General features: G+C 51.1%; 2 protein-coding genes across 5 annotated transcripts; one reads left to right on the forward strand and one right to left on the reverse strand.

Annotated features, from left to right (window-relative positions):
- Positions 1-120: 120 nt before the first annotated feature.
- STMN1 (stathmin 1) lies at positions 121-25,425 on the reverse strand. 4 transcript variants are annotated; one of them, XM_065041924.1, is made up of 5 exons: positions 25,095-25,425; positions 2,717-2,787; positions 1,842-2,014; positions 1,125-1,316; positions 121-824 (listed from the first exon to the last, which is right to left on the reverse strand). In XM_065041924.1, exons 2-5 carry the CDS (start codon positions 2,727-2,729, stop codon positions 756-758), a joined length of 447 nt encoding a protein of 148 aa, XP_064897996.1. In that variant the 5' UTR covers positions 2,730-2,787; positions 25,095-25,425; the 3' UTR covers positions 121-755. The 4 variants fall into 4 exon arrangements, with proteins under 4 accessions (XP_064897996.1, XP_064897993.1, XP_064897994.1 ...); XM_065041921.1 differs by lacking the exon at positions 25,095-25,425 and adding an exon at positions 4,270-4,381; XM_065041922.1 differs by lacking the exon at positions 25,095-25,425 and adding an exon at positions 4,274-4,332.
- LOC102083876 (zinc finger and BTB domain-containing protein 8A) lies at positions 2,662-15,567 on the forward strand. The gene is given in 6 exon segments (XM_065041242.1): positions 2,662-2,817; positions 9,721-10,683; positions 11,637-11,744; positions 13,109-13,301; positions 14,687-14,785; positions 15,192-15,567. Coding segments are annotated over 5 exon segments (1,671 nt in total). The 5' UTR covers positions 2,662-2,817; positions 9,721-9,745; the 3' UTR covers positions 15,525-15,567.

Here is a 25,425-nt window from a genome sequence, read left to right on the forward strand (position 1 = left end):
AGCATCTCCAGTCCCAGCACTGAACAGGTTCCTGACACAAGTCACCATTCAGTAGCACGAGGCATCTTCTAGAAACCCTTACCGAAAAACAAAAGGAAAAGAACCCCCTCAGATCAATCATGTGGTAACAAGGACTCGTTTATTGAAGTGTCAGCATCCAAAGGGAGGTGGTTCTGAACGCTTTCAGACAAAAACACACCAGCTGACAACTGCTGAGGTGTCAACACAAAGCTCCGATTGTAAAATTAAGACAATGAGCACACTCTAGGGAAAAAGCGGCCAGGCTGCTGCGGCCCTTCCCGCCCAACAGACCTCGGCTAACCCATTTTGTTCCGCGTGTCATATCTTCAGAAGTCAAGTCTCATAACAGCACTGTGCAGCTTTATTTAGTCACTCAGTTACAGCAGTATTTTAGCAGACTGGGATTTTTGACGTGTAACAGATATTCAGCATGGAACAGCGTACCACATATTCCTTTCACAAACAGAGCTGATACAGTACTAGCCACCAAACCCAGCAGCAAGCGCGCTGGAGTAGAAAAGGATGCAACAAGAAGATAGCACAACACTTTAGAAAAAGTGAAACATGTCAGGTCTCCCCTCTAGCCCCCAAAGAAAGTGTACAGTTTGGATCTAATTTTACAGTTCTACATCAGTTTCTAGAAACTTAAAAAAAAAAAATAACAAAAACCAAAACCACTGGCCAGTACAGTCTTTGGATATTTAGAGGTGGGGGAGAGAGTTGCCAGAATGAAATCAGTCGGTTTCGGCCTCACCGGGGTCTTTGCCTTCTTTGTTCTTTCGAACCTCTTCAATATGCTTGTCCTGTAAGACACGAGCAGGGACAACGTGAGCGCCCCGGCTCCCCTCCCACCCCACTCACACCGGGAACCTGCCAAACCGGAGCATGGAGCTCTGTAATAGCGAGATGCTGCTCTACCTCCATCCCTCCGCCCTGAGAGGAAGGTTTTGGCAAATTTTGGAGATGGAATAACCCCCCAAGCTCAGAGCACCACACAACCCCCAGGACGTCCATCAATTCACAGCCCCCCTGCTCAGTTAAATTTAGCCTGTTTTCACATGGATAATCTCTCCCCAAAAGGGGAACTGGGATTCTACACCCACCTTCTCCCTCAAGCGCTCCAGTTTAGCGGCCATTTGTGCCTCACGGTTTTCTTTGTTCGCTTCCATTTTGTGGGTCAGCTTCTCCTCTGCCATCTTGCTGAAGTTGTTGTTCTCCTCAATCGCTTTCTGCAGCACCTCTTTTTCGTGCTCCCGCTTCTCAGCGAGCTGCTTCAAGACTTCTGCTTCATGGGACTGAGAGAACAGAGAGCAAACGCTTTGATCATAAAACAGATGAACTACAGAGACAGTCGAGTTGCTCACAACTCCTGAGAGAGAAGATTTTGTGCTCTTCTCCAGTGAAACAGCAGAAATTCATGATACAGGGCAAAGCTCCGTGGTGCTTCCTCCACCCACACAACCCAGATTTCACCATTAAAAACTACCAGGAATACTTGTGAGTCTTATTAAATGGGGTTCTTCCAGAAAACAAGAACATGGACCTTTACGTGAACAGCAACAGATCTTTCCTAGAAGATTCTTGCTTCTCAGAGTGCACCATGTGTTTTTCAAGTGACTATTCAAGGTCACTTTGGGAACAAAGGTATGGCCTTGTAGACCAGAACAAAGGTTTGTAAGACCCCAGAGACTCCAAAATTCAATTAATATTCCATTTACCACAATGCAAACTGCTTGTCACAATTAAAAACCCACACGCACACACACGACTTGCACAGACTAGCTAAGCAGAGCTCACTTAACCTGCTGTTTCAATTTTACCTTGCGTCTCTCCTCTGCTGCTTCCAGCTTCTTCTGGATCTCTTCCAATGACACATCTCTCTTCTTTGGGGGAGAAAGAGGGAATTCCGGGGTTGCTTCTTTTGAGCGGGGACCGAGTATCAGCTCAAAGGCCTGCCCAGAGGCACGCTTCTCCAGTTCCTTCACTTGAATATCTAGGAACACGGGGAAAAAAAACCCCAAACAAACAGTATTTTAAGCCAGAAACTGGCCTAGGTAACGTGAACACTCAATGCCACAGAGCTCACTTTAGGACACAGCATCTGAGCTGATGGTTTTGTTTCAAGCAGAAGCAGCACCATTCAAATCATGCGGTCGGCAATTTTGTTTGAAATTCTTCCTTGATGCCACATTTTATCTCAGTCTTTAATATCCAAGGTCATGAAGCAAGTTTATCAGTACTTCAAATGATAATTTAAAAGAATCTAAATTTCTTTCTCCAATAACAAGCCAGAGGAAGAATTCAAGGCATTTGCCTAAAACCTGACAGAGCCAAGAGCTGAAAGCAGTTCTCAAAGCAATCTGTAAGGCAGCGTTCTCGTTTCCAACACCTCGGCCCTGCGTGGTGTGAGCGGCACCAGTTTTGATCGCCGAGCGGTCTGGATGACAGCTCCGCTAACGGAGCAGATGGCGCGCAGACGAGCTGCAGCCCATCTGCTCACAGCCTCCTCCGAGAGGCTTCTGCTGCCTTTGCACAAGCACTTGGTTGTAGCAGCTTCTCCAGAGCAGCCTAGAGATGGCAGGAAAGCACGGCGACGACATCTTATTTTACTATATTATATTTTAAATTATTTCTGAGGAAATTAGAAGAAAAAAAACCACACACACAAGATCACTTACAACATAATACTACATACCAGAAGTAGCCATGACCAAGACAAAATTACTCCAGAAGCCAAGTCTGTGATAACTTCAATCAGATGGATTCCTAGATAACAAAGAGACATGCCTCTGAACAGTAAGTACATCCATTTCATTTCTTCTAACTCCTAATAAAAATGGCTAAGCATAAGCAGAGCTGCTGAACAAAGGACAGTCAGGCAGATCACGGCAGTCAGTAATTCCAGCCAGCCCATGGGGCCGAGGCTGATGTACATTGCTGTGAACAGCTGAGATATTTCAGCTATTGGCATCGCAGAATCTGTATGTACAACTGCATAGCCAGGCATTTTCAGTCCATTTTACTCCATGGTAATTAGGGCAGGCAAACAAAGACTCCTATTTTCACCGTTATTTCAGCAGCATACAGTGCTATGGATATTTCACTAACATCGCAGAGAGCAGACGCTCTGTGAATTAAAATACAACGCATAACAGGACAGTACAGCCAGGACTCCTGCTGCTACCAAAGGATCTCAAATGTGCGCATCGAGCTTATTTAAAATTCCGTTTTATCTGTGCAGCTGAAGACAGATGCCGCACATCACGACAGACAGGGAGCACGCACAGCGCCCACTGTTATAAAGGTAGATAATTAAAAGAGCCACAAAAGGCTCTAAAGGATCCCAAAAGGAGCGTTTTTTCCCCCCCAGTTTTAAGCCGACGATGCAGCGGACGGCGCTAAGACCGCGCACCCACCCGGCCCCCAGCGGTACCGCCCCTCCCCGCCGCCAGCCAATCGGCGCCGAGGCTGCCGCCCGGCCGAGCGGAGGCCCCGCCCCCTCCCCGCACGCGCCTTCCTGACCGCACCGAATTCAAACCGCCGGGGAGGGAGCGAGAGCGCGCGCGCCAGCCCGCGCGCGGGGGGCTCGAGGGAAGGCGGGGCCAACGGTAACATCCGGGCACCTGCCGCCCCCCGCCGCAGGTGCGGGCCCCCGCCGCTCCCCCGGGGTGACGGGAGGGAAATGGGGGGGACCCCCTCATCCCACCGCCGCCGAGCGGGGCTCAACCGCAGGTCCCCGAGCTCGATGGCGTCGGGGCGCGGCCGCCCGGGCACCGCCCCTTCGCCACTAACAATGGCGGGGTCCTGTCAGGGAGGGGAGGGGGCGCCGCTGCCGCCAGCAAGGCGTCGCCCCTCACAGAGCGGCTCCCAGGACAATGGACACCCCGTTCCCCACCACGACTGCGGGGTCTGGGGACGTCCCCCCTCCCATTGTCTCCCGCAGTCCCTTCCCTTTGTCACCGCAACGCCTGAAAAGCGGGCGGGGACGCGACCCCCGCGAGAAGGGACAAAAAGGACAGGCGCGGGGCACCCTCCCCAACCCCCGCCAAACGGCTGCAGACCCCCCAATGGCCCCTTTCGCCTTGACACCCGCCCTCAAGCCCCGTCCGCTGCGGCACAACCGCCCACCTCACGGAGCGCCGGACCCTCCGTGGACCACCGCCCTCCTTCTCCGCACGGGAAGGGCCGCGGACGCTCGGCCACCCCCGCCCCGGGAGGCCCGCAGCCCCGGCACCGCCGCGCACCCACCTGCCCGCTCCGCCGCTCCGGTCACACTCCGCTCCCGCCCGCCCCGCCGCGCACAAAAGCGCCAAACAATGGCACGTGACCCGCCCCGCCCCGCCCCCATTGGCCGAGCGCATCGGCACGTGCCGCCCGCCACGGGGGGGGAGGGCGGAGCCCGCGGGGAGAGCGAGGCGGGGGGCGCGCGCGCCCCCTCCCCTTCCCCCGCTGCATGCCGGGAGCTGTAGTTCCCCGCGGGCGGGCGGGGGCGGCGGGAGGCGGCGACCCCCGGGGCCCGCCGGGGCTGCGGTGCAGGCTGCGGCGCTTCGCCGCGACGCCCCTCGCCTCCGCGGGCCGCCCCGGGGCCGTGCGACCCCTCGCTGTGCTCTCGGCCCGCTCCCGGAGGACGGCGGGACTCCCTTTGTCTGCCGCCCCGGTGGTGGGGAGGAGCGGGGCCCTGGGCGGCCTCGGTTGGTCACCGGTTCCCTCAGGGGTGTTTGGCAGGAGCGCAGGAGTGGTTGGCGTGGTGGCCTCAGGGGCACAGTCACCTGGGGGCCATAGTCACTTTCCTCAAGACCTTGGTCACCTCAGAGTCATTGTCACCTTCCTCACAGCCCCTGGTCACCTCAGAGTCCTGGTCACCTCAAGACCATGGCCACCTGCCTTAAGGCCACCTCGGTCACCTCCCTCATGGCCCTTGGTCACCTCAGAGTCATTGTCACCTTCCTCAGGGCCCCAGGTCACCTCAGGACCACGGTCACCTCAAGACCATGGCCACCTACCTTAGGGCCAACTCAGTCACCTACCTCAGAGTCCCCGATCACCTAGGGGCCACAGTCACCTCAAGGCCATGGCCACCTGCCTTGGGGCCACCACAGTCACCTACCTCACAGCCCCTGGTCACCTCAGGGCCATGGTCATCTTGGGGTCACCACCACTTCTCTTGGGGCCATGGTCACCTCGGGGCCACAGTCACCTCCCTGAGGACACGGTCACCTCCAGGCTGGTTGTCTCAGAGCCACGATAACATCAGGGCTTGTGGTCACCATCAAGACGCCCACCACGTTCCTTTGGTCACCTCAGCGTCACAGCCACCACAGGCCAACCCCACAGCGGATCTGTGGGTCTGACACATGGCCCCACAGCCCCTGGCAGTGCGTTTTGGGGGCCAGCCACCCTGTCCTTTGGGGTGACACCTGCCAGCCAAAGCAGGTCCAGAAAAGCCATTGTTCATACAGATTCCATACTACGTATACAACGGCCACGCAAACAACTTGTCCTTGTCCTGCGGGTTGCACTGTGAGCGGATCTCTTCCCAAGTGTAAATAAGTGATTCGCTCACAAATGTGCTTTAAATGAACCGGCGGCATTTTCACGTGTTCTGTACAAACGACTCCTGTGCGATTCCCGGGGCACTTTCTGTGCTGCAGTCACTCGGGTGACACCAAGAGCCAACACACACAAAAGGCAGGTGGCCGGAGAACAGCACGAATGAAGATCATGATGAAGATCCACACAGCAGCCTCAGCATCCTAAATACCAAAAAAAGGACCCACGCTCTTAAAAACAAGGATTTTAACCCCCCCCCTCAAAAAATCCTACCTTGAGGAAGGTTAATATTGTGACAGAAGTGCATAAAGCTTTCAAAACAGAGATTATTTTAAACACTTGCCCTGTTTTTTGCTGATCTGACGTCTATTTCCATGGAAACCACATCCAGCCACCGAGCTGCTAGAACTGGGAGAGGTTTCTCTGGGCGTTGGAAGAGCCATTTTCCAGCAGAACCTTTTAGTGGATTTGTAGGGATTTCAGGTTCAAAACAGTTTGTCTGCTTGGTCCCTCGGGGTCGGGACTGGGGCGTCCTGGGGGGGTTCTGGCTCAATAGCAGCGGGACATGCACAGATATCACATACAACACCCATTTTTAAATAAAACATCTTGAGCGCTTGGATTAAATGCCATTAAATGTCACTGGAAGACAAAGCAGCCAAGACACCATGCCACCAGTCTGTGTTTTACTTGATCATTTATTAATTAGCACCCATGTCGAACAACAGTGTGTTGGATGCTTTAACATTAATGCTTCTTGGTAAAATCAATGGGCTTATCCTGGGATGATCTCGGGGTTTCCCAGAGGAAACGAGGCTTCCTGGGCTTGGGGCTTTTTGTTTGGCACCCGTGTCAGTTCTCACCCCCCAGAGAGACGATGGTGGTGAAATATCATTTATCGCTTTTGAAGAGGGGGCGCGGGGTGAGATAAAACTACGAGTCATTCAGGGGCTGTTGTCAACGCTTCCCATTGTATTCCCTGGGCTTCTCAGCACCTACAACAACTGGTTTCAACCTAAACCAAAATCTTCGAGTATTATTGTGACACAAAGAGAAATAACAGCTGGAAACGCAACGTGGACGATCACATTTTTGGCTTCGTTGCAAGAGCGGGTTTATTTTTGGGACGTTTCATAAAACTCGTGTGTTTGTGTGGCGTTTATTTTTGCCTGATCTCAAGGAGTCTATGAAAAGCTTTGATTTGATTTGCATTTGATTTGTGTTTATCAACACATTGACTGCGATTCTAAGCAGACGAGCTTGCGTGACCGCAATAGGTTTTGTCTCCTGGATTCCTCATCACCAACAAAAGCCTTTTCCTACTCATATTTAGCCCCAAAACAGCGTTTGAGACGGAAAATACCATTTCAAGCCCAAATCGAACCACATGGGCCCGATGAATTTGTGCATCTTGAGGAAAATAAAGATCATAGCGGAACGGGAAAGGAGAAAACAACTGCTATAAATTAGGAATATGACTTGTTCTAGGGGTTATGGTGCCTCCAATCTGGTGACAAATGCACCCACTTAAAGCCGTCGCCCTCGTGGGTTTTACACTCGGGGGTACAAACCACGAAGCCCCTGGATTCGGGGTCTCATCGAGAGGGCTCCCGGTGCGTGTGAATTTAGGACACGACGTGATCAGGTTGAGGGGGAAGATGAAAGCGTCGCCTCCGACACGCTTATCAAAACATCCCACAAAGAGACTGACACAATTAGGTGACAACTCAGCCCACGGCGGCTCTTTTAACTTGCAAAAATATTTAATCTCCAATAAGGAAATGTGCTTTCTGAGTATTAAATTGCCACCCTTAAGCACTTGTGGTGGATGGTCTGACGTTTGTTAAGCAGAGAATGTTTTAAAGCACATTTTTTAAGTAACATTAGCAAGTATTTCCTGAGACTGGTTACAGCCACCGCGCTAGCAAAGTTCATTTTAAAACTAGAAGTCACATATAGTATTTGACCTGAGTCAACCAGTTTAACAGATTTAATAAATAACCTACTAGAGGAGACAGTATTTTGAAATAAACTTGCACTCAGAAGCAGAACGGCTACAATATTCCTTTTTATGCATGTTTCGCAGTCTTTGTATTAACCTCCATCGGATTTTTCGCTACCCCGCAGCTTCCCCATCTCCACGCTGCTTGTCCCGATCACACAGAATCACAGAATCAACTGGGTTGGAAAAGACCTCCAAGATCATCCAGTCCAACCCTTGGTCCAACTCCAGTCCCTTTACTAGATCATGGCACTAAGTGCCATGTCCAATCTCAGTTTAAAACCCTCCAGGGCCGGTGAGTCCAGCACCTCCCTGGGCAGCCATTCCAATGCCTGACCACTCTCTGCAAAGAATTGCTTTCTCATCTCCAGCCTCAATTTCCCCTGGCAGAGTTGAAGCCCATGGCCCCTTGTCCTATTGCTGATGCCTGGAGAAGAGCCCAATCCCCACCTGGCTAGAACTGCCCTTCAGGTAGTTCTAGAGAGTGCTGAGCTCAGCTCTAAGCCTCCTCTTCTCCAGACTGAACAAGCCCAGCTCCCTCAGCCTCTCCCCATAGGGCTTGTGTTCCAGTCCCTTCCCCAGTCTTGTTGCTCTTCTCTGGACCCGCTCCAGCACTTCAATCTCTTTCCTGAGCTGAGGGGCCCAGAACTGAACACAACACTCCAGGTGTGGCCTCCCCAATGCAGAGCACAGGGAAGGATCACTGCCCTTGTCCTGCTGACCACGCCAGTTTGGATACAGGACAGGACACCATTGGCCTTCTTGGCCACCTGGGCACACTGTTGGCTCATGTTGAGCTTCCTGTCCATTAGTCCCCCCAGGTCCCTTTCTGCCTGACTGAAGGCAGAAGCGTCCACATGTTACAAACTGAGGAATATCTGTAGCAGCACCTGCTCTCGGAGTTACGCTTTAGTCTCAAAGTATTTAATACAGAAGGGAAAAATCACAAAAATCACAACTCCACACAGCATTTACGTAGAAAAAAATTGTTCCACCTGAAGCACTCACACACAATTAGTCATGAGGAGCACGGAGAGTCAGAGGTTGCTGGTGGAACAGGACACCCAGGGGGAGATGCGCAGAACTAGCGGGCCCAGCGCCGTTGGGCGTCCCGGGCTCCCCGTGGTTGAGCGACCAATTAGGCCGGGCGAGCGGGTGATTGACAGCGGCGTCCACCAATGGCGGAGGAGCCCGGGCCGGGAGGGCTGCGGCCGCCGGGGTTCTGTTGCGTGGTCCCGGGTTCTGTGGTTCCTTTGGCGGCGGGTGTTTGGACCCGGCTGGAGCGGTGCGACGCGGTAGCGGCGGCTCAGGGCACGGCCGCGGTCCTCAAGCACAGCTGCTCGGGAATATCTGAGGGCTGCACAGCTGCCAGCGGGTTTCACACATCCTGTAAGCACGTTTAACGAAGGAACGTTGTTCTTACAAAACTGAGGAGCTGGTCCCTGACCCCAGCCGGGGGAAGGACCGAGAGACATCAGACTGTGAATCCTTAATGTAAAACAAAGTCTCTCTGAACTGGTCCCGGAATGCAAACTGATTACTGTATTTACAAGTTAATCTAGGGGGAAGGGCAGCCAAAGAGCCAGGAACGCATATTTTAAATAGATCGATACGGGGAAGGGGGTTGTTAGGATTAGATGGCTGAGACAGGTAAACTGAGGCAGGTCGGGTGGTCTGTAAACGCTGCAGTGCCAACCAGTGGGGAACAGGGGAGGGAAATTGCGGCCAGGATTTGGGGAGATATAAGCAGGGGCTTTTTGCCGTGTTCTGTGTGCCTGCCTTTAGGTACAACACCCGGCCTTGCAAAACCCTTAACAAGCGACGCTTTGCTGAGAGGTCCTGCCTGGGCCTGTTCTATTGGCAACATGACTGTGTCCTACAATCCTGTCCTGAATCCTTAGGATGGAGACACTTCTTGCCGTCGCACACACGTCTGTGCCACATAATGTGCAGTGGTTTATCTGGCTTTTTCATTGCTGTTTTCTTCTTGGAAAGAAATAATGCATAGTTCTGCATATTATGTATTTAAATATGTATTTAAATTACAAGATTTTTTGTAAAGATATCTGTAAAACCGGGTCTGACATCTTTGGCTGAGTTGCACACCGCCGAAGTCAAGAGTCTAACTATTTTCTTTATTTTTCTAGACTGTTTCATCTCATCTCTTCTGGAATGGAGATTTCTTCTCATCAGTTTAATCTCCTGGAGCAACTAAATGAGCAGCGCAGGCAGGACTTGTTCTGCGACTGCAATATCCTGGTGGAGGGAAAGGTCTTCAAAGCGCATCGCAATGTGCTGTTTGCCAGCAGTGGCTATTTCAAAATGCTCCTTTCGCAGAACTCGAAGGAGACGAGTCAGCCGACGACGGCTTCTTTCCAGGCATTTTCTCCGGACACGTTTACAGTTATTCTAGATTTCGTGTACTCAGGCAAACTGTCTTTCACTGGTCAGAACGTCATCGAAGTCATGTCAGCTGCCAGCTATCTGCAGATGACCGATGTCATCAGCGTGTGTAAAACGTTCATTAAGTCATCGCTGGACATCAGCGAGAAGGAGAAGGATCGCTACTTCAGCCTGTCGGACAAAGATGTCAGTTCCAACGGCGTGGACCGGTCCTGCGTGTACAGCGCAGGCTGGAGGGCAGAGAGCAGCTCCTCGCCTTCGCACTTGAGTCCAGATCAAGGGACATGTATGATGGGTGGAAACGCATGGAACAATCTCAGCTACTATCCGCCTTCTCAGAGAACCGCCCAGCAGCAGCTGTCCAAACACGAGCAACGGCAGGATTCCGGCAAAAGATCCAGGCACCTGGGACCGCAGCAACCTGCTGACATTCCTCCCTATAAATCAAGCAAGCTGGAGGACAGGGCTGCCGAGCCCGCCGGCCACAGCGCTCAGCCTGAGGAGCAGGGTCAGATCGAAGCAGAAGTTGAATCTTCTCACGTGGGATACCAGTATGGCCAAGGGGCTGACGTGACACCCAGGAACCAGCAGGAGCGTGAATCACCCCATTCTTCTGGTAAAGCCAAGTCTTCCAAAGGAGAGGAGCCGTACAGGAGCATGCCCTTCATTATGGGGGTCACGGGAAGCTGGGCCGAAGGTAAGACTCAGTTTTAATGCTGCAGATGTGAATCATCTGCTGTGCGCGTGAGAAAATGTGCTTTACCGAATGAAAGTACAGTTGCCAAAGGGGTATCTGTATTGTGCAGAAACGTGAGTTTGAGGAGTGTAATAGCTGGGAATGATTGAAGTATGTGGTTTATTCAAACTAGCCTTTCAAAATACGTAATCTTCAGTGTCTCTACAGCTTTATCTTGCAAATAAGATGTGATGTTTTGGGCTGTTTTTAAGCTCATTTTAATACAGCTAATCACAGTATCACAGTATGTTTGGGATTGGAAGGGATTGGAAGTCTCCATACTAAACAAGCCCAGCTCCCTCAGCCTCTCCCCATAGGGCTTGTGTTCCAGTCCCTTCCCCAGTCTTGTTGCTGTTCTCTGGACCCGCTCCAGCACTTCAATCTCTTTCCTGACCCGAGGGGCCCAGAACTGAACACAATACTCCAGGTGTGATTTGCTGCTCCTGACAAAGGTGTGGCAGAATGCAAACCCCCCTCTCTCCCCCTCCCTCCTTCAGTATGGAAGGAGTAGACTTGCGTAAACTTGACTTCCAAAGAGAGGAAAAAGTTTTGCAGCAAAACAAACGCGCAGGCTTTTTAAGCGAATGCCCCTCCGCCCCGCCGCTTCTCGACACTGAAAACAGTGTTGATGAAATAGAAAGAGAGGTTATGCGCCCTCTCATTGAAATGGAGACGTGTACGTGCTTTGTTTGTGCTGCCCCGTGTGCCGAGGGCGATCGGATATTGTTGAGTGGTAGTTCGGGCGCTTCCCCACCCCCTACCGAGGGATCTGGTACTGGTGGCGCTGCGACCAGTTCATGGGAGCCTTGGTGGGTTTGCTATAGCTGGCCGCTCCCCTCCCGACCGGCTGGTCCCAATTGCCCATCGCAATCGAGACCACGACCTGTCCCTGCGTAAACCGTCTGTTTTTGTGTTTTCTTGCAGGGCGAAGGAAGATGACAGGGTGGAAGAGAAGTACAGATGCGTGTATCTCCACAACGAGCTGTCTCATATTAAGAGACTAATAGGGGATTTTGACCAGCAGCAAGCAGAGTCATGGCACTAGTCTTTGCTTCGGCCTGGACATGCGAATGAACTGTAGCTTATTTATTTAAAACTTAGGATTAGTTGTTCTAAGATTCTTTTGCATTACAGAAGTTTCAGTATTAGCAGACTTAACTACTTTTGTTGTTGATGTTGCTTTTATGCATATTTGAAGCTGCTTTTTCTGGTCCCTTCTTTTCTTCAAAACTTATGTTTGTCCATTGGGATAATTTCATTGGTAGATGCTCGGAAGCCAGTACCTCTACTATAAAATTGTGCACATTTTAAGGAAATGTAGCAAATTGAAATGTCTTTGGATAAATATAAGGCTGTTTTCTGACCTCTCTTGTTAATACAAACTCTTTGACTTAAATGGTAGAAGATTTCAAAATTTGCACAAAATTAAAAAACCAAAATAATAATAATAAGCCATTGCTTTGGAGGGTTAAAGAGGCATGTAAGCTTTTACCTTAAACCCCCCCATTGCAGTGGTTGCCTTACGGTGTTTGCTTGTGTGTGTTTGGTGTAAAGTTTTAGCTACACCGGTTCCCCGTTGCTGTAACAGCCGGGGACCTCACATGGCCTATGGGTGTCTGGGCGTGTGTGATTTAACGTGTGTGTGCACGAGTGCCTGATGGGGAATGCAAAATAAAGCTGCTACTCTTAGGTAAGCCAAACACTCGGGTTAAAACAACTGATGAGTGTTGCTGTAGGTTTTTCCTGCAAAATCTCTGTTTCTATTGTGGAAGAGGATCCAGACGGGGTGGAAGAAGATCCACCTAACACCAGCAAGGGATGGAAGAGCATCCAGATGCCTTGGAAACAACACCAACAATGACGGGGTGGAAAAGGATCCAGCTAACACCAGCAAGCCATTCAGAAGGAAGGCAGTCACAGGAGTGGGCACACTAATGAACTGTGACTGGTGTTTGCACTCAATAATTACCTTGGGCAATTACTGATTGTTGTAATTACTTCAATTCTATTGTATATTGTTAGTAATAACTGTTTTGCAGGGGTAAGTCAACACATGAGATATGGTGATCTACAGTGGACATTAAGGCTCACCGGCAGAAGTGTCCCCTTTTTACTTTGGAGGCAAGAGGTGACTGCGAGAGAACTCCAGAGTTATATCAGATCATGACTGTAGTCACAGGGTGGGATTGTGGCAGAATGCAAACCCCCCCTCTCTCCCCCTCCCTCCTTCAGTATGGAAGGAGTAGACACATCTCCCTCTCTGCTACTTGAGGCTGACAGCTTCTTTTGTTTGGCCCCAGAGCCCCTGCCCAGGGCCATTAGGAGAAGGGAGTGCTGAGGCACCACTGAGCCGCTGGGTGCCTGTGGCCGGTATGGGGGATGTTTGGAGGCTTCAGGGGCACCCACAGCCAGTGTGGGGGTGCAGAGAAGCTTCGAGAATGCCTACAGTCAGATCTGATCAGCCAGTATAAAAACGGGATTCTCGTCGAGACTCCGCCCATTGTCGTGGGTCACGTGGGGAGCACGAGCAAGATGCTGCTGCCGAGAGCCACCCCCAGGATGGAGACTGCGCTTGCCTCGCCGCCACGGGTGTGAGTAAAACTTCTTGCAGGATTGCGAGTATATTTATACTTTCCGTGCACATATGCACGTATAACTTTCCGTGCTCAATACAAGCATGTGTAAAATTTACCCTCGCAGAATTGCGAGTGTATTTTCCTTCCATGCACATATGCACGTGTAACTTTCCGTGCACATTTCACAGAATCACAGAATCACAGAATCGACTGGGTTGGAAAAGCCCTCAGAGATCATCCAGTCCAACCCTTGGTCCAACTCCAGTCCGTTTACTAGATCATGGCACTAAGTGCCATGTCCAATCTCAGTTTAAAACCCTCCAGGGCCGGTGAGTCCAGCACCTCCCTGGGCAGCCATTCCAATGCCTGACCACTCTCTGCAAAGAATTGCTTTCTAATATCCAGCCTCAGTTTCCCCTGGCAGAGTTGAAGCCCACAGCCCCTTGTCCTATTGCTGACTGCCTGGGAGAAGAGCCCAGTCCCCACCTGGCTAGAACTGCCCTTCAGGTAGTTCTAGAGAGTGCTGAGCTCAGCTCTAAGCCTCCTCTTCTCCAGACTAAACAAGCCCAGCTCCCTCAGCCTCTCCCCATGGGTCTTGTGTTCCAGTCCCTTCCCCAGTCTTGTTGCTCTTCTCTGGACCCGCTCCAGCACTTCAATCTCTTTCCTGAGCTGAGGGGCCCAGAACTGAACACAACACTCCAGGTGTGGCCTCCCCAATGCAGAGCACAGGGGAAGGATCACTGCCCTTGTCCTGCTGACCACGCCAGTTTGGATACAGGACAGGACACCATTGGCCTTCTTGGCCACCTGGGCACACTGTTGGCTCATGTTGGCTCATGAGCACACGTATAAATTAATCCTCGCAGAATCGCGGGTGTATTTTCCTTCTGTGCACATTTGCATGTGTAACTTTCCGTGCTCAAAACGAGCATGTGTATAAATTATTTCATCACAGAATCGCGAGTGTATTTTCCTCCCGTGCTTCCACATAAGCATGTGTAATATTCTGTGCACATTTGCACGTGTAAGTAAATTAACCCTCGCAGGATTGCCAGTGTATTATAAATTTACCCTCGCAGGATTGCGAGTGTACACTTTCCGTACTCACTACGAGTACATGTATCTCTTTTAAAATAATCCCGCACCGTGTTCAGGCAAGTGTGTACTTCTCCGGGACTCAGGGACGGCTCCGGTATTGTTTTGGTGAAGCCACGTGCATGCACACTGTGGACCGCCTGTTGTATTAGTTGCTGCCCCTTAATAATTTTCCTCAACTGATATCCAAACGTTTATTTAGGTCACTTTTGGAGTGCTAAAACCCTGTTTCTCACCGGTTTAATACAAGTTGTTTTGGACCCTGTTGTCCCTTAAACTAACCCCAGGGTGCCTCCGTGACAGCGTCACCTTCGCTGTCACACAGGAGAGCGCCCTTACCCTTGTAAAGCGTGTGGGAAAAGGTTTAGCAGGCTAGATCACCTGAGCAGCCACTTTTGAACAGTATGTATTGTTAATAACTGCATGTTTTGTTTAATGCGTAAATCTGTCTCAGCGTAATTCAACACAGTACAAGTGTCTCTGGTTGGTGTATTGACTCCCGTAAAAGAAGAGGTACTAGAGAATTAATCTGGTTTTGTTGAAGTCGATTTGAAGCGTAATTTGTATGAAAGGGGATGAATTTCTTTGTTAATTGATGGCTCGCAAAGGTACTGCTCTATGCAAGCCCTGAAACAGAGCTTGAGTGGGCAATTACAGCGCTGTGATTAGTTCGTTTTTGACATTTGATGACTGTCTCTCGAAATGAGTTCACACTGCCATTCGATGCTACTCCAGCCCTACTCTTTGTCATCTTAAAACCCACTTATTTGTGAATATACCATCAAATATGTCATTTTGATTTTCCCAGATTCACCAGGCGTGCAAGCCTGTCTGCAGGAAGTGTAAGCGCCACGTGACCGAGCTAACGGGACAAGTGGTCCAAGAGGGGACAAGACGCTACAGGCTCTGTAAATAGTGTTTGGCTGCAGCCGTCGTAAACCCTGTCCCCGCTGACTTAGTGGCTGAAGCTCTCCGGGAATTTCCACCAGACGGAGATCAGGATTCCCAGTGGCACTATGGAGAAGACGACAGATCTGACATGGAGATTGTGGAGGATGATTCGGCCGACCGGGACATTCAGCAAGTCAATGACAGTGAGGGTGAAGCGGAAGAAAAGGAAGTCAGCCCAAATATTTGGTAGTCGCAAGACAAGAATTAGGAATCCTGTGAAGAGGAAGAATGTACTGTCAGCCATTTTCTCTTCACCAAGTCCAGACTTGCATGTATTTACGGACATGTTGAGCTCATCCAGTGCAATCCCCCCATGGAGAAGGAACACCCAGATGAGGTTACACAGGAAGGTGTCCAGGCGGGTTGGAATGTCTGCACAAAAGGAGACTCCACAACCCCCCTGGGCAGCCTGGGCCAGGCTCTGCCACCCTCACCATGAAGAAGTTTCTTCTCAAATTTTAGTGGAACCTCTTGTGTTCCAGCTTGATCCCATCACCCCTTGTCCTATCATTGTTTGCCACTGGGAAGAGCCTGGCTCCATCCTTGTGGCACTCACCCTTTATATATTTATAAACATTAATGAGGTCACCACTTAGTCTCCTCCAAGCTAAAGAGCCCCAGCTCCCTCTGCCTTTCCTCACACGGGAGATGCTCCACTCCCTTCAGCATCTTGGTGGCTGCGCTGGACTCTCTCCAGCAGTTCCCTGTCCTGCTGGAACTGAGGGGCCACAACTGGACACAATATTCCAGGTGTGGTCTCCCCAGGGCAGAGCAGAGGGGCAGGAGAACCTCTCTGACCTACTGACCACCCCCTTCTAACCCACCCCAGGTACCATTGGCTTCCTGGCCACAAGGGCCCAGTGCTGGCTCATCGTCACCCTGCTGTCCCCAGGACCCCCAGGTCCCTTTCCCCTACACTGCTCTCTAATATGTAATTTCCCAACCTATACTGGAACCTGGGGTTGTTCCTGCCCAGATTCAAGACTCTACACTTGCCCTTGTTCTATTTCATTCAATTTTTCCCTGCCCAGCTCTCCAGCCTGTCCAGGTCTCTGATGGCAGCACAGCTTCCAGTGTCACCATTCCTCCCAGCCTGGTGTCATCAGCAAACTTGCTGACAGTCACTCTATTCCCTCGTCCAAATCGTTGATGAATATATTGAATAATACAGGCCCCAGTACTGACCCCTGAGGCACTGCACTAGATACTGGCCTCAACTGGACTCCGCACCATTGACTACCACTCTCTGGCTTCTCTCCTTAAGCCAGGTTGCAACCCACCTCACTACTCTATTGTCCAGACCACACCTCCTCAACTTAGCTGTGAGGATGCTGTGGAGACTGTGTCAAAGGCTTTGCTGAAGTCAAGGTAGACCACATCCACCGCTCTGCCATCATCCATCCACCTTGTTACATTCTCATAAAAGGCTATGAGGTTGGTCAAGCATGACTTCCCCTTGGTAAAGCCATGCTGACTGCCCCTAATAACCCTCTTATCCTTGATATGCCTTGAGATGACACCAAGGGTAAGCCGTTCCATTATTTTCCCAGGGACAGAGGTGAGGCTGACTGGTCTATAGTCACCTGGGTCCTCCTTCTTGCCCTTTTTGAAGACTGCAGTGACATTTGCTTTCCTCCAGTCCTCAGGCACCTCTCCCATTTCCAAAGACTTGGCAAAGATGATGCAGAGCAGTCCAGCAATGTCCTCAGCCAGCTCCCTCAGCACCCGCGGGTGCATCCCATCCGAATCCATGGATTTATGGATGTCCAGATTGCCTTACTGCTCCCTAACCCAGTTCTCATCAACCCAGGCAAACTCCTCCATTGACCTGGCTTCATCGGGGGTCTCAGGGGTACAGGGCTCCCCAGGACAGCCTCCGGCAGAGTAGACAGAGACAAAGAAGGCATTCAGTAATTCTGCCTTCTCTGTATCTTCTGCCACCAGGGCACCCACCCCATTCATCAGTGGGCCTGTGTTGCCTCTGCTATTAGTTTTATTTGCTATGTATTTGAAAAAGTTCTTTTTGCTGTCCTTGACCCCTCTCACCAGCTGTCATTCTAAGGAGGCCTTGGCTATCCTAGCTGCCTTCCTACACCCTCTAACAGCAGCCTTATATTCTTCCCAAGTGGCCAGCCCCTGCTTCCACGACCTGTAAACTCTCCTCTTCTGCTTGAGCATACCCAACAGATCCCTATTCAACCACACAGGCCTCCTGGCTCCCTTCCTTGACTTCCTTCGTGTGGGGATGCTCTGATCCTGAGCATGGAAGAAGCAATCTCTGAATGCAATCCAGCTATCTTGGGCCCCTTTTCCTTCAAGCAGTCTTGCCCATGGGATTTCCCCCAGCAATTGCTTGAAAAGGCCAAAGTTTGCTCTGCTAAAGTCCAGGGTTGCAATTCTGCTTGCTATTCTGTTCCTGCCACACAAGATGCTGAACTCCACCATCTCGTGGTCACTACAACCCAGGCAGCCCTCAACCTTTACTGCTTCGACCAGACCCTCCTTGCTAGTGAGGATGAGATCCAGCAGTGCACCTCTCCTAGTCGGCTCCTCCACCATCTGCATGCGGCAGTTCTCACCAATGCACTGGAGGAACCTCCTGGCCTGTGGCTGGCTGGCTGAATGGTTCTTCCAGCAAATATCAGGGAGTTAAAATCCCCCACAACAACCAGGGCCTGTGACTGTGAGGCCACTCTCAACTGCCCATAGAAGGCCTCATCACCTTTCTCAGCCTGATCTGGTGGCCTGTAACAGACGCCCACAACAGTGTCACCCCTGCCAGCCTGCCCCTTGATCCTGACCCATACACTCTCAACTCGCTCGTCATTCGCTCCTGGGCAGAATTTAGTACATTGTAGCTGCTCTCTCACATAGAGAGCAACTCCACCACCACACCTGGCTGGCCTGTCTTTCCCGACAAGGACACAGCCATCCACGCCCACATTCCAGTCATGTGTGCTGTCCCACCATGTTTCTGTAATCGCCACCAGGTCATAATCTCCTGCCCTAACACAGGTTTCTAACTCCTCCTGCTTATTCCCCATGCTGCGCGCATTGGTGTGCAGGCATTTCAGAGAGCGAGCAGAGCACACCAATTTCTCCCTAGGGCACAGGAGGCCACCCGGTCCTCATCAGTTTTAGAACGCTGCCCCACTGGGACAATGCTGCCCCATCCCCCTTCAAGCCTGGTTTAAAGCTCTCCAAATGAGCCCAGCTAATTCCTGCCCCAGCATCCTTTTGCCCCTGTGAGATAAACCTTTCCTGCGTGACACTGTCCAGACTGGAGTCTTATAAAACCAGCCATTACCAGAAAATCCAAAGCCCTGCCTGCAGAACCAGTCCTGGAGCCAACCATTTAGAGATTGAATTTTCCTATTCCATCCAAAATCATCACTAGAAGATGGAATGAGTGAAGAGAAGATCACTTGAGCCCCTGAGTCTTCCACCATCCTTCCCAAGACCTTGAAATCGTTCCTCATTCCCCTCAGACTACGGGAAGCAGCTTCCTCCCCGTCTGTCTGGAAGACCAGCAGCGGGTAGTAGTCTGTCAGGTGCACCAGTTTGGGGAGCTCTCTAGCGATATCCTTGATCCGGGCTCCAGGTAGACTGCAAACTTCCCTAAGATGAGGGTCAACTCTGCATATTGGGCCCTCTGTTCCTTTCAGAAGGGAATTTCCCATTACAATCACCCTTCTTTCTTTCTTATCAGAGGCAGTCTTAAGTTGTGAAGTCAACTGCCTCTTCCTGTGTGATCTTGTAGGCAGGCTTGGCACCACCTCCTCCCCTACCTCTTCTTCAAGATCCAGGGCCTCAAACCTGTTACGGAGGGGCACCTGGGGAGACAAAGCAGGCAGGGAGGGGGGCTGCCCGTGACGCCGAACCGGAATACACTTCCAACCCTTGTCGTCTTTTAGGTCCCCTACCTCTGCCCAACAGTGACACGGGTGGGGCCATCTCAGGACTTCCGCCTCTGTCCGAGAGGGCAGGAGGTCCATCTCCTTTTGGGGGGGAAAACATCCCACATCAAACATCCCACATCCCACTCATTAGCACAAGTAACATTTTCATTCTTTTCAAGGAGGAAAGTAAAGACCATATCACAGAATCATAGAATTGACTGGATTGGAAAAGCCCTCAGAGATCATCAAGTCCAACCCTTGGTCCAACTCCAGTCCGTTTACTAGATCATGGCACTAAGTGCCATGTCCAAGCTCAGTTTAAAAACCTCCAGGGCCGGTGAGTCCAGCACCTCCCTGGGCAGCCATTCCAATGCCTGACCACTCTCTCTGCAAAGAATTGCTTTCTCATCTCCAGCCTTAATTTCCCCGGGCAGAGTTGAAGCCCACGGCCCCTTGTCCTATTGCTGATGCCTGGGAGAAGAGCCCAATCCCCACCTGGCTATAACTTCCCTTCAGGTAGTTCTAGAGAGTGCTGAGCTCAGCTCTAAGCCTCCTCTTCTCCAGACTGAACAAGCCCAGCTCCCTCAGCCTCTCCCCATAGGGCTTGTGTTCCAGTCCCTTCCCCAGTCTTGTTGCTCTTCTCTGGACCCGCTCCAGCACTTCAATCTCTTTCCTGAGCTGAGGGGCCCAGAACTGAACACAACACTCCAGGTGTGATTTGCTGCTCCCGACAAAGGTCTCGCCAGGAAAATTAGTGGCTGCAAAGGCCTCGCTGATCTTCAGATAAAAATACATTTGAATTGACCCACAGCCAAGGAAATCCATGGAAATCCAGAACAAAATGACTTGCAGGGAGTGTCCCCCTCACAGCAAAATCTCTTCCACGGGCAAGAAATGTTTAAGGTAATAGATATTTATTTACTGGCTGTGTTTAGATGGCACTATGTTTGCGCTGAAAAACACCATTAAGAAAATGTTCCCCTCGAAACAAATTTGCACTTGCCAATGTGCTATTGGAAACTATTTAATTTTTCTTTTAATCAGTGTCGGGCTCGTTTGGTTTTTGAGAAATTTGCTCAAACTCACCTAATTCCTCTGTAAAATGACCAAGTAAAAGCGCTCGCCATGGATGGTGAAACCCTGAAATGCCACACTCGCCTCTTCAAATGCAGCCATAGCGCTGTACTGCATGGTATCTAAATACTATGGAGATAAGGGCCGACAGGCTTTAGAGTAGAAAAATAATATAAGCTTCTAATGAACTAAACACAAAGGCCCCACAAAAAACTCTCCAATGCACTGAAATGGTGACAGACCCTAAAATAACGTCATTGGCTTCAGCCGGGATGCTGAGCGAGATCTGGTCTGGCTCCTAAATCCTGAGCTCTGCTTCGCTTCACCTGAGGAAGGAACCACGGGATCCCTCCCCAGCTGGCTGGTCGATCTACTGATTTGGTTTTAATTGTTCTTTTTCCTGAGAAAATGAGGTTTTACATGATCCAGCTACTTCTGTGCCCCGTCTCTCCCAGCTTCACCCTCTGGTGAACATGGAGAAGAGCTCAGCAACACGAATTCCACGAGCTGCTCGAGAACAGGTGGCTGGGGAGAGGCAGGAATGGGGCTTCAACACAAGCCCGACTATTATTAGAGCCCAGAGACTTCAACTGAGGGAGCGACCGCAGACACCTCTGCAGCGCTGGGGAACGACGGACACGGACAGACAGACGCACAGACACCAGGTCTTGTTAGCAGCGAGAGCCGAGCCCTCTTTAATTAACAGTTCTCAATGTATAGGTTTACAGACACAGGCCTGGACCAAGAGGTTAGACAGGATGGTGTTTTTCAATAAAAAATGTTATTCCAAACGCACCACACTCGTGTTGCGACTGTTTCCCGTGTATATCTTGTGGGCGCCGTTCTGACCCACTCGTTCACAGCCCCAACATTCACACATCGTACATACGGAGGTGGATTTCTGACCCGAGATTCATTCTCACTGGCCTGGGCTGTCACTCCTTACACTCATTAAAACATATTTCTGTACACCCTGCCCAAGGCCATTTAGCTGGAACCACACGTCCTGCTGTTCCCACACCGTTCCAGGGCTGGGCGCTCTCTCCACGGCACCAGCAGAGCCCCCGAGATGCTGAAGAGCAGTTGGAGTCATAGAATCACACAATCATTTTGGTTGGGAAAGACCCTCAAGATCGAGTCCAACCATAACCCAGCCCTGTCCCTGCCCCATGTCCTGAGAGCCTCATGTCCGTCTGTCCAGCCCTCCAGGCATGGTGACTCCAGCACTGCCCTGGGCAGCCTGTTCCAATGCCCCACAGCCCTTTGGGGAAGAAATTGTTCCTAAATCCAACCTCAACCTCCTCTAAACCCCCCAGGTCCCTCAGTCTCCATCACACTTGTGCTCCAGCCCCTCACCAGCTCCATTCCCTTCTCTCAACTAACTCCAGCACCTCAAGGTCTTTCTTGTCCTGAGGGGCCCAAAACTGACCCCAGGATTCAAGGTTTGGCCTCCCCAGTGCCCAGGACAGGGGAAAATTGGCTCAGACTTGTTCCTTTGCACTGTCTGCACCACCAGACTGATATGCTTCAAAATTAAATTAGCAGAGGCCAAACCATTGCATTTTCATGTGTATTCTCCCATAACTCACTTTGCCTTTCTGCCTTTAGGAAGCTCTCTGATGGCAGCAACACCCGCTGCTCCCATCCTCACCGTGTGCGGACCAAGGGACTTTTCCACTGTCCTGTAACCCTGTTGTAGGGGCTGAAAATTCATCAGTCTTGGGGGTGCAGTTCTGGGTCCTGCTCTGGGTCCTCACCCTCCCCTGGCGCAACTTGAGGCCGTTTCCTCTGCTCCTGGCGCTTGTTCCTGGGGAGCAGAGCCCGACCCCCCTGGCTCCAAGCTCCTTTCAGGCAGTTCAGAGATCAGAAGGTCTCCCCTCAGCTCCTGTTCTCCAGCTGAACCCCCAGGTCCCTCAGTCTCCATCACACTTGTGCTCCAGCCCCTCACCAGCTCTGGTCCCTTCTCTCCACTCGCTCCAGCACCTCAAGCTCTTTCTTGTCATGAGGGGCCAAAAACTGACCCCAGGTTTGAGGTTTGGCCTCCCCAGTGACCAGCACAGGGGACAGTGCAGTTGTGCCCTTCTGGGAGCCCAATGTAAGGTCAGATTTACGTGGACGCTGGTTCCCACCTCCCCTGTGTCCAGAAACGCGCAATGAAAGCGGGTCCGGGCGTCTCCTCGCTTTGCTTTTCCCCCACCGAGCCGGGAACCTTCGACCCACTTCTTTTCATCCTCGCTGCTTCTTTCCTTTTCTGCTCCCAAAAGGAATCTGCAAATTTGCATTTCCCATATGGAGCACCGAGAGCTTTGCTATTCAAGGAAGGCTGTAAACAACTCGCTGCCGAGGGCTGGAAGATAACTGAGCTGCACCGCCCGGCGACAGCGAGCGGCTGCGAGAGAAGCACGAAAAGGGGCTTGTGGCCGTTTGTTTGGTTTTGTGGGGATGCACTAATTACATTTCGAAAGTGTCACAGTTGGCCATTTCAGCTGGGACGGAGCGAAGGAGACGGCGGGATTTTGACATGGAATAGCAACGCATAGCGAAGCCATAAAATATTCAACAGCCATGGAAGATTCCAGTAAAGACATTTGCTTTGGCTCTTTGCAGATGAAGCGGGGCGGGGGGAGGAAAGCTGGGTATAGCACTAATTATTCTCCAGTTCTTAATTAGTTCCTTGAATTTAAAATATGGATTCGGGGCTACCAGCATCTCCACAAGCCTATTGTGCTATTAATACTTCCCTGGCGTGATGTGGTTAAAAATACTCCCACCCTTTCAAGACAAAATGTAGGTGGGAAGTGTCAGGATGGGAGGAGTTCAGGGCTGGAAATCCTCTTAAAGGAATAGCCTTCCCCTGCTTCAAATAAACTACATGAATGAGCTTGTAACAGAGCTCGGAATGAGCCGGTTCCCACTAAAATCAGATAGAATATAACGCTCAAACTGGGGCCGTTTGCTGCCAAAGCCATGACGGGGAATTTGGCCCAAAAAGCAGGATTTTGAAGCATCCCCCCCTCCTCGCATCCACCCTCAGGTACCGCAGGGACCCCGACCTGCCCCATGCAACCGCCGCAGCTCCTTATCCCGCGGCAATATCTATAGGTGCGTATAGATATCGATCTGTCAGAATAAAACATGGCTCTTCCCGTAGGATTTGTGAGCCAAGGAAACAAGCCTGGTTTGTGGTGTTGGTTTTTACGGCACCTTTCGACTGCTGGATGAGGAGATCCAGATCTATCCTTTCACACTTTAGACGAGAAGTGTTTTCCCTCCCATCCCCACCAGCAATTCTGCATCAAAACGGGTTAATTCCTGCTCCATCTTCACCCCTGCGATCGCTCGGCAGCACCAGCACAGAGACAAAACCTGCACCAAACGTTTGCTTGGTGCTGTTTGATCCCTTTTTCCCCCACTAGTTCATCATAGATCTATATATCTATATATTTAAAAGAAATAGATCAGACACATCCACTGCAGCTGTGAGAACAGGGAGACAAAGCCAGCCTTTCCGGAGCCAAAACACGGCTCTCTTTTATGCAATAAACCAGCAAACTGCTGCCGTACGCTAAAATCAATACCCGGAGACACACGCTTATGTTTCAATTGCCAATTAAGTGCTTCGTTTTAATTAAAAACAATTTAAAAATCAAAAAACAAACCCCACACACATACAAAACCCCCCAACCCAGGTCCTGCGTGATAAACGTCGTTAGATGGGCGCTACCAATGCGGGGAGATGAAGGAATCCTGAAGCTGGTGGGTTGGGGTGTCTGGTGCCACCGTGTCACCCGGGGAGGGGTGACAGTCTCAGCACGTCCCCACAGCCCAATCTGGGGTGAAGCCGCAAACCAAAGGGTTTTAAAACAGAGGATTTGGGGTCCCCCATAAGCCAATACCCACAGGGCCGAGCTCAGCCTGACCTTCCTAAATTGGGGGAAATCTTGATGTTCACAAAATAACATCCTTCAAATCTGTTTCAAGGGCTTTTTTGGGTGAGCCTGGAACTAGAGAGGCCTCATGTAGCTTCTTGTGTTCTCCAGCACTGCAGTTTCACTTCTCCATCCTTTTTCTCCCATTTTTATCCAAGAATCTTCTCCAGGGTCAGCAAGAGCTCCAGCCTGAAATGGGTCTTGTGCTGCGGAGTGGAAACCGCCATAAAAACCCCAATGTGCTCTCAAAATACCCTTGATGGTGCCATCTGAGGGAACATGAGCTCTCTGGGCATTTTGGAGGTGGGGGAGCTCCAGGAGCAGCCCGGCCCCGCAGCATCGCACCGCGACAACGGCAAACGTGTCCGGAGCCGGATCCCGAGGGTCCGACACCCGGCAGAGCCCCCGTCCTGCCCCAAACCCAGCACGGGAGGAACTGGGGCTGGGGGAGGTCATAGAAGAATCACAGAATCGTTTTGGTTGGAGAAGACCCTTAATATCACGTCCAACCGTTCCCCACCCCAGCACTGCCCCATGTCCTGAGAACCCCATGTCCGTCTGTCCAACCCTCCAGGGCTGGTGACTCCAGCACTGCCCTGGGCAGCCTGTTCCAATGCCCCACAGCCCTTTGGGGAAGAAATTGTCCCCAAGATCCAATCCAAACCTAAACAACAAAGTTAAGCTGAATCCCTCGTGACCACGAGCATCCGGGGTTTGCAGCTCGAGGCAGCCTGGAAGCCAACGCGTTTGGTGATAACGATTTGCTTCGGAGATTAAGGAACTCGACTTTAATTCGGAATTTCACGCAGAGCAAAGCTTTGCATAGAAAAATCAACGTAAAATCAAGCACATACTCACCAAGCAGAGGGATGTGAGGAGCTCCGCTCAGGCTGGTTTTGGGGTCGGTACCGGCTCCTCTGACAGAGCTCCTGCCCTTCTCACCAGGCTCAGCTTGCAGGGCCCCAAACCTCCACGAGCTGCCGTGAACACAGCCCTTACTATTTTCCTTAAAAATACAAGAAAAAAGGAAAAAAACCACCAAACAACACCACAACAGTCTTATGGTAATTACACGGAGCTTTTAACACGTCTCAATTTGCATTAATTAAATCAACAGGAAAGCTACAATTGAGTAAATGAGTGGGGTTTTTCCTCTAAGCGCTGGCGCCTGTAAGTCCAGTTTGGTGCC

The sequence above is a fragment of the Columba livia genome, chromosome 26, assembly GCF_036013475.1.
Source record: "Columba livia isolate bColLiv1 breed racing homer chromosome 26, bColLiv1.pat.W.v2, whole genome shotgun sequence".
In the NCBI taxonomy this organism is placed as follows: Eukaryota; Metazoa; Chordata; class Aves; order Columbiformes; family Columbidae; genus Columba; species Columba livia.

Excerpts from the sequence above, each read along its gene's own strand:
- STMN1 (XM_065041924.1), bottom strand. Across the intron at positions 1,317-1,841 it reads CAGCAGAGGAGAGACGCAAG|TCCCATGAAGCAGAAGTCTT; the intron begins GTAAAATTGAAA and ends CTGTTCTCTCAG. Across the intron at positions 825-1,124 it reads TGGAGCGCTTGAGGGAGAAG|GACAAGCATATTGAAGAGGT; the intron begins GTGGGTGTAGAA and ends CGTGTCTTACAG.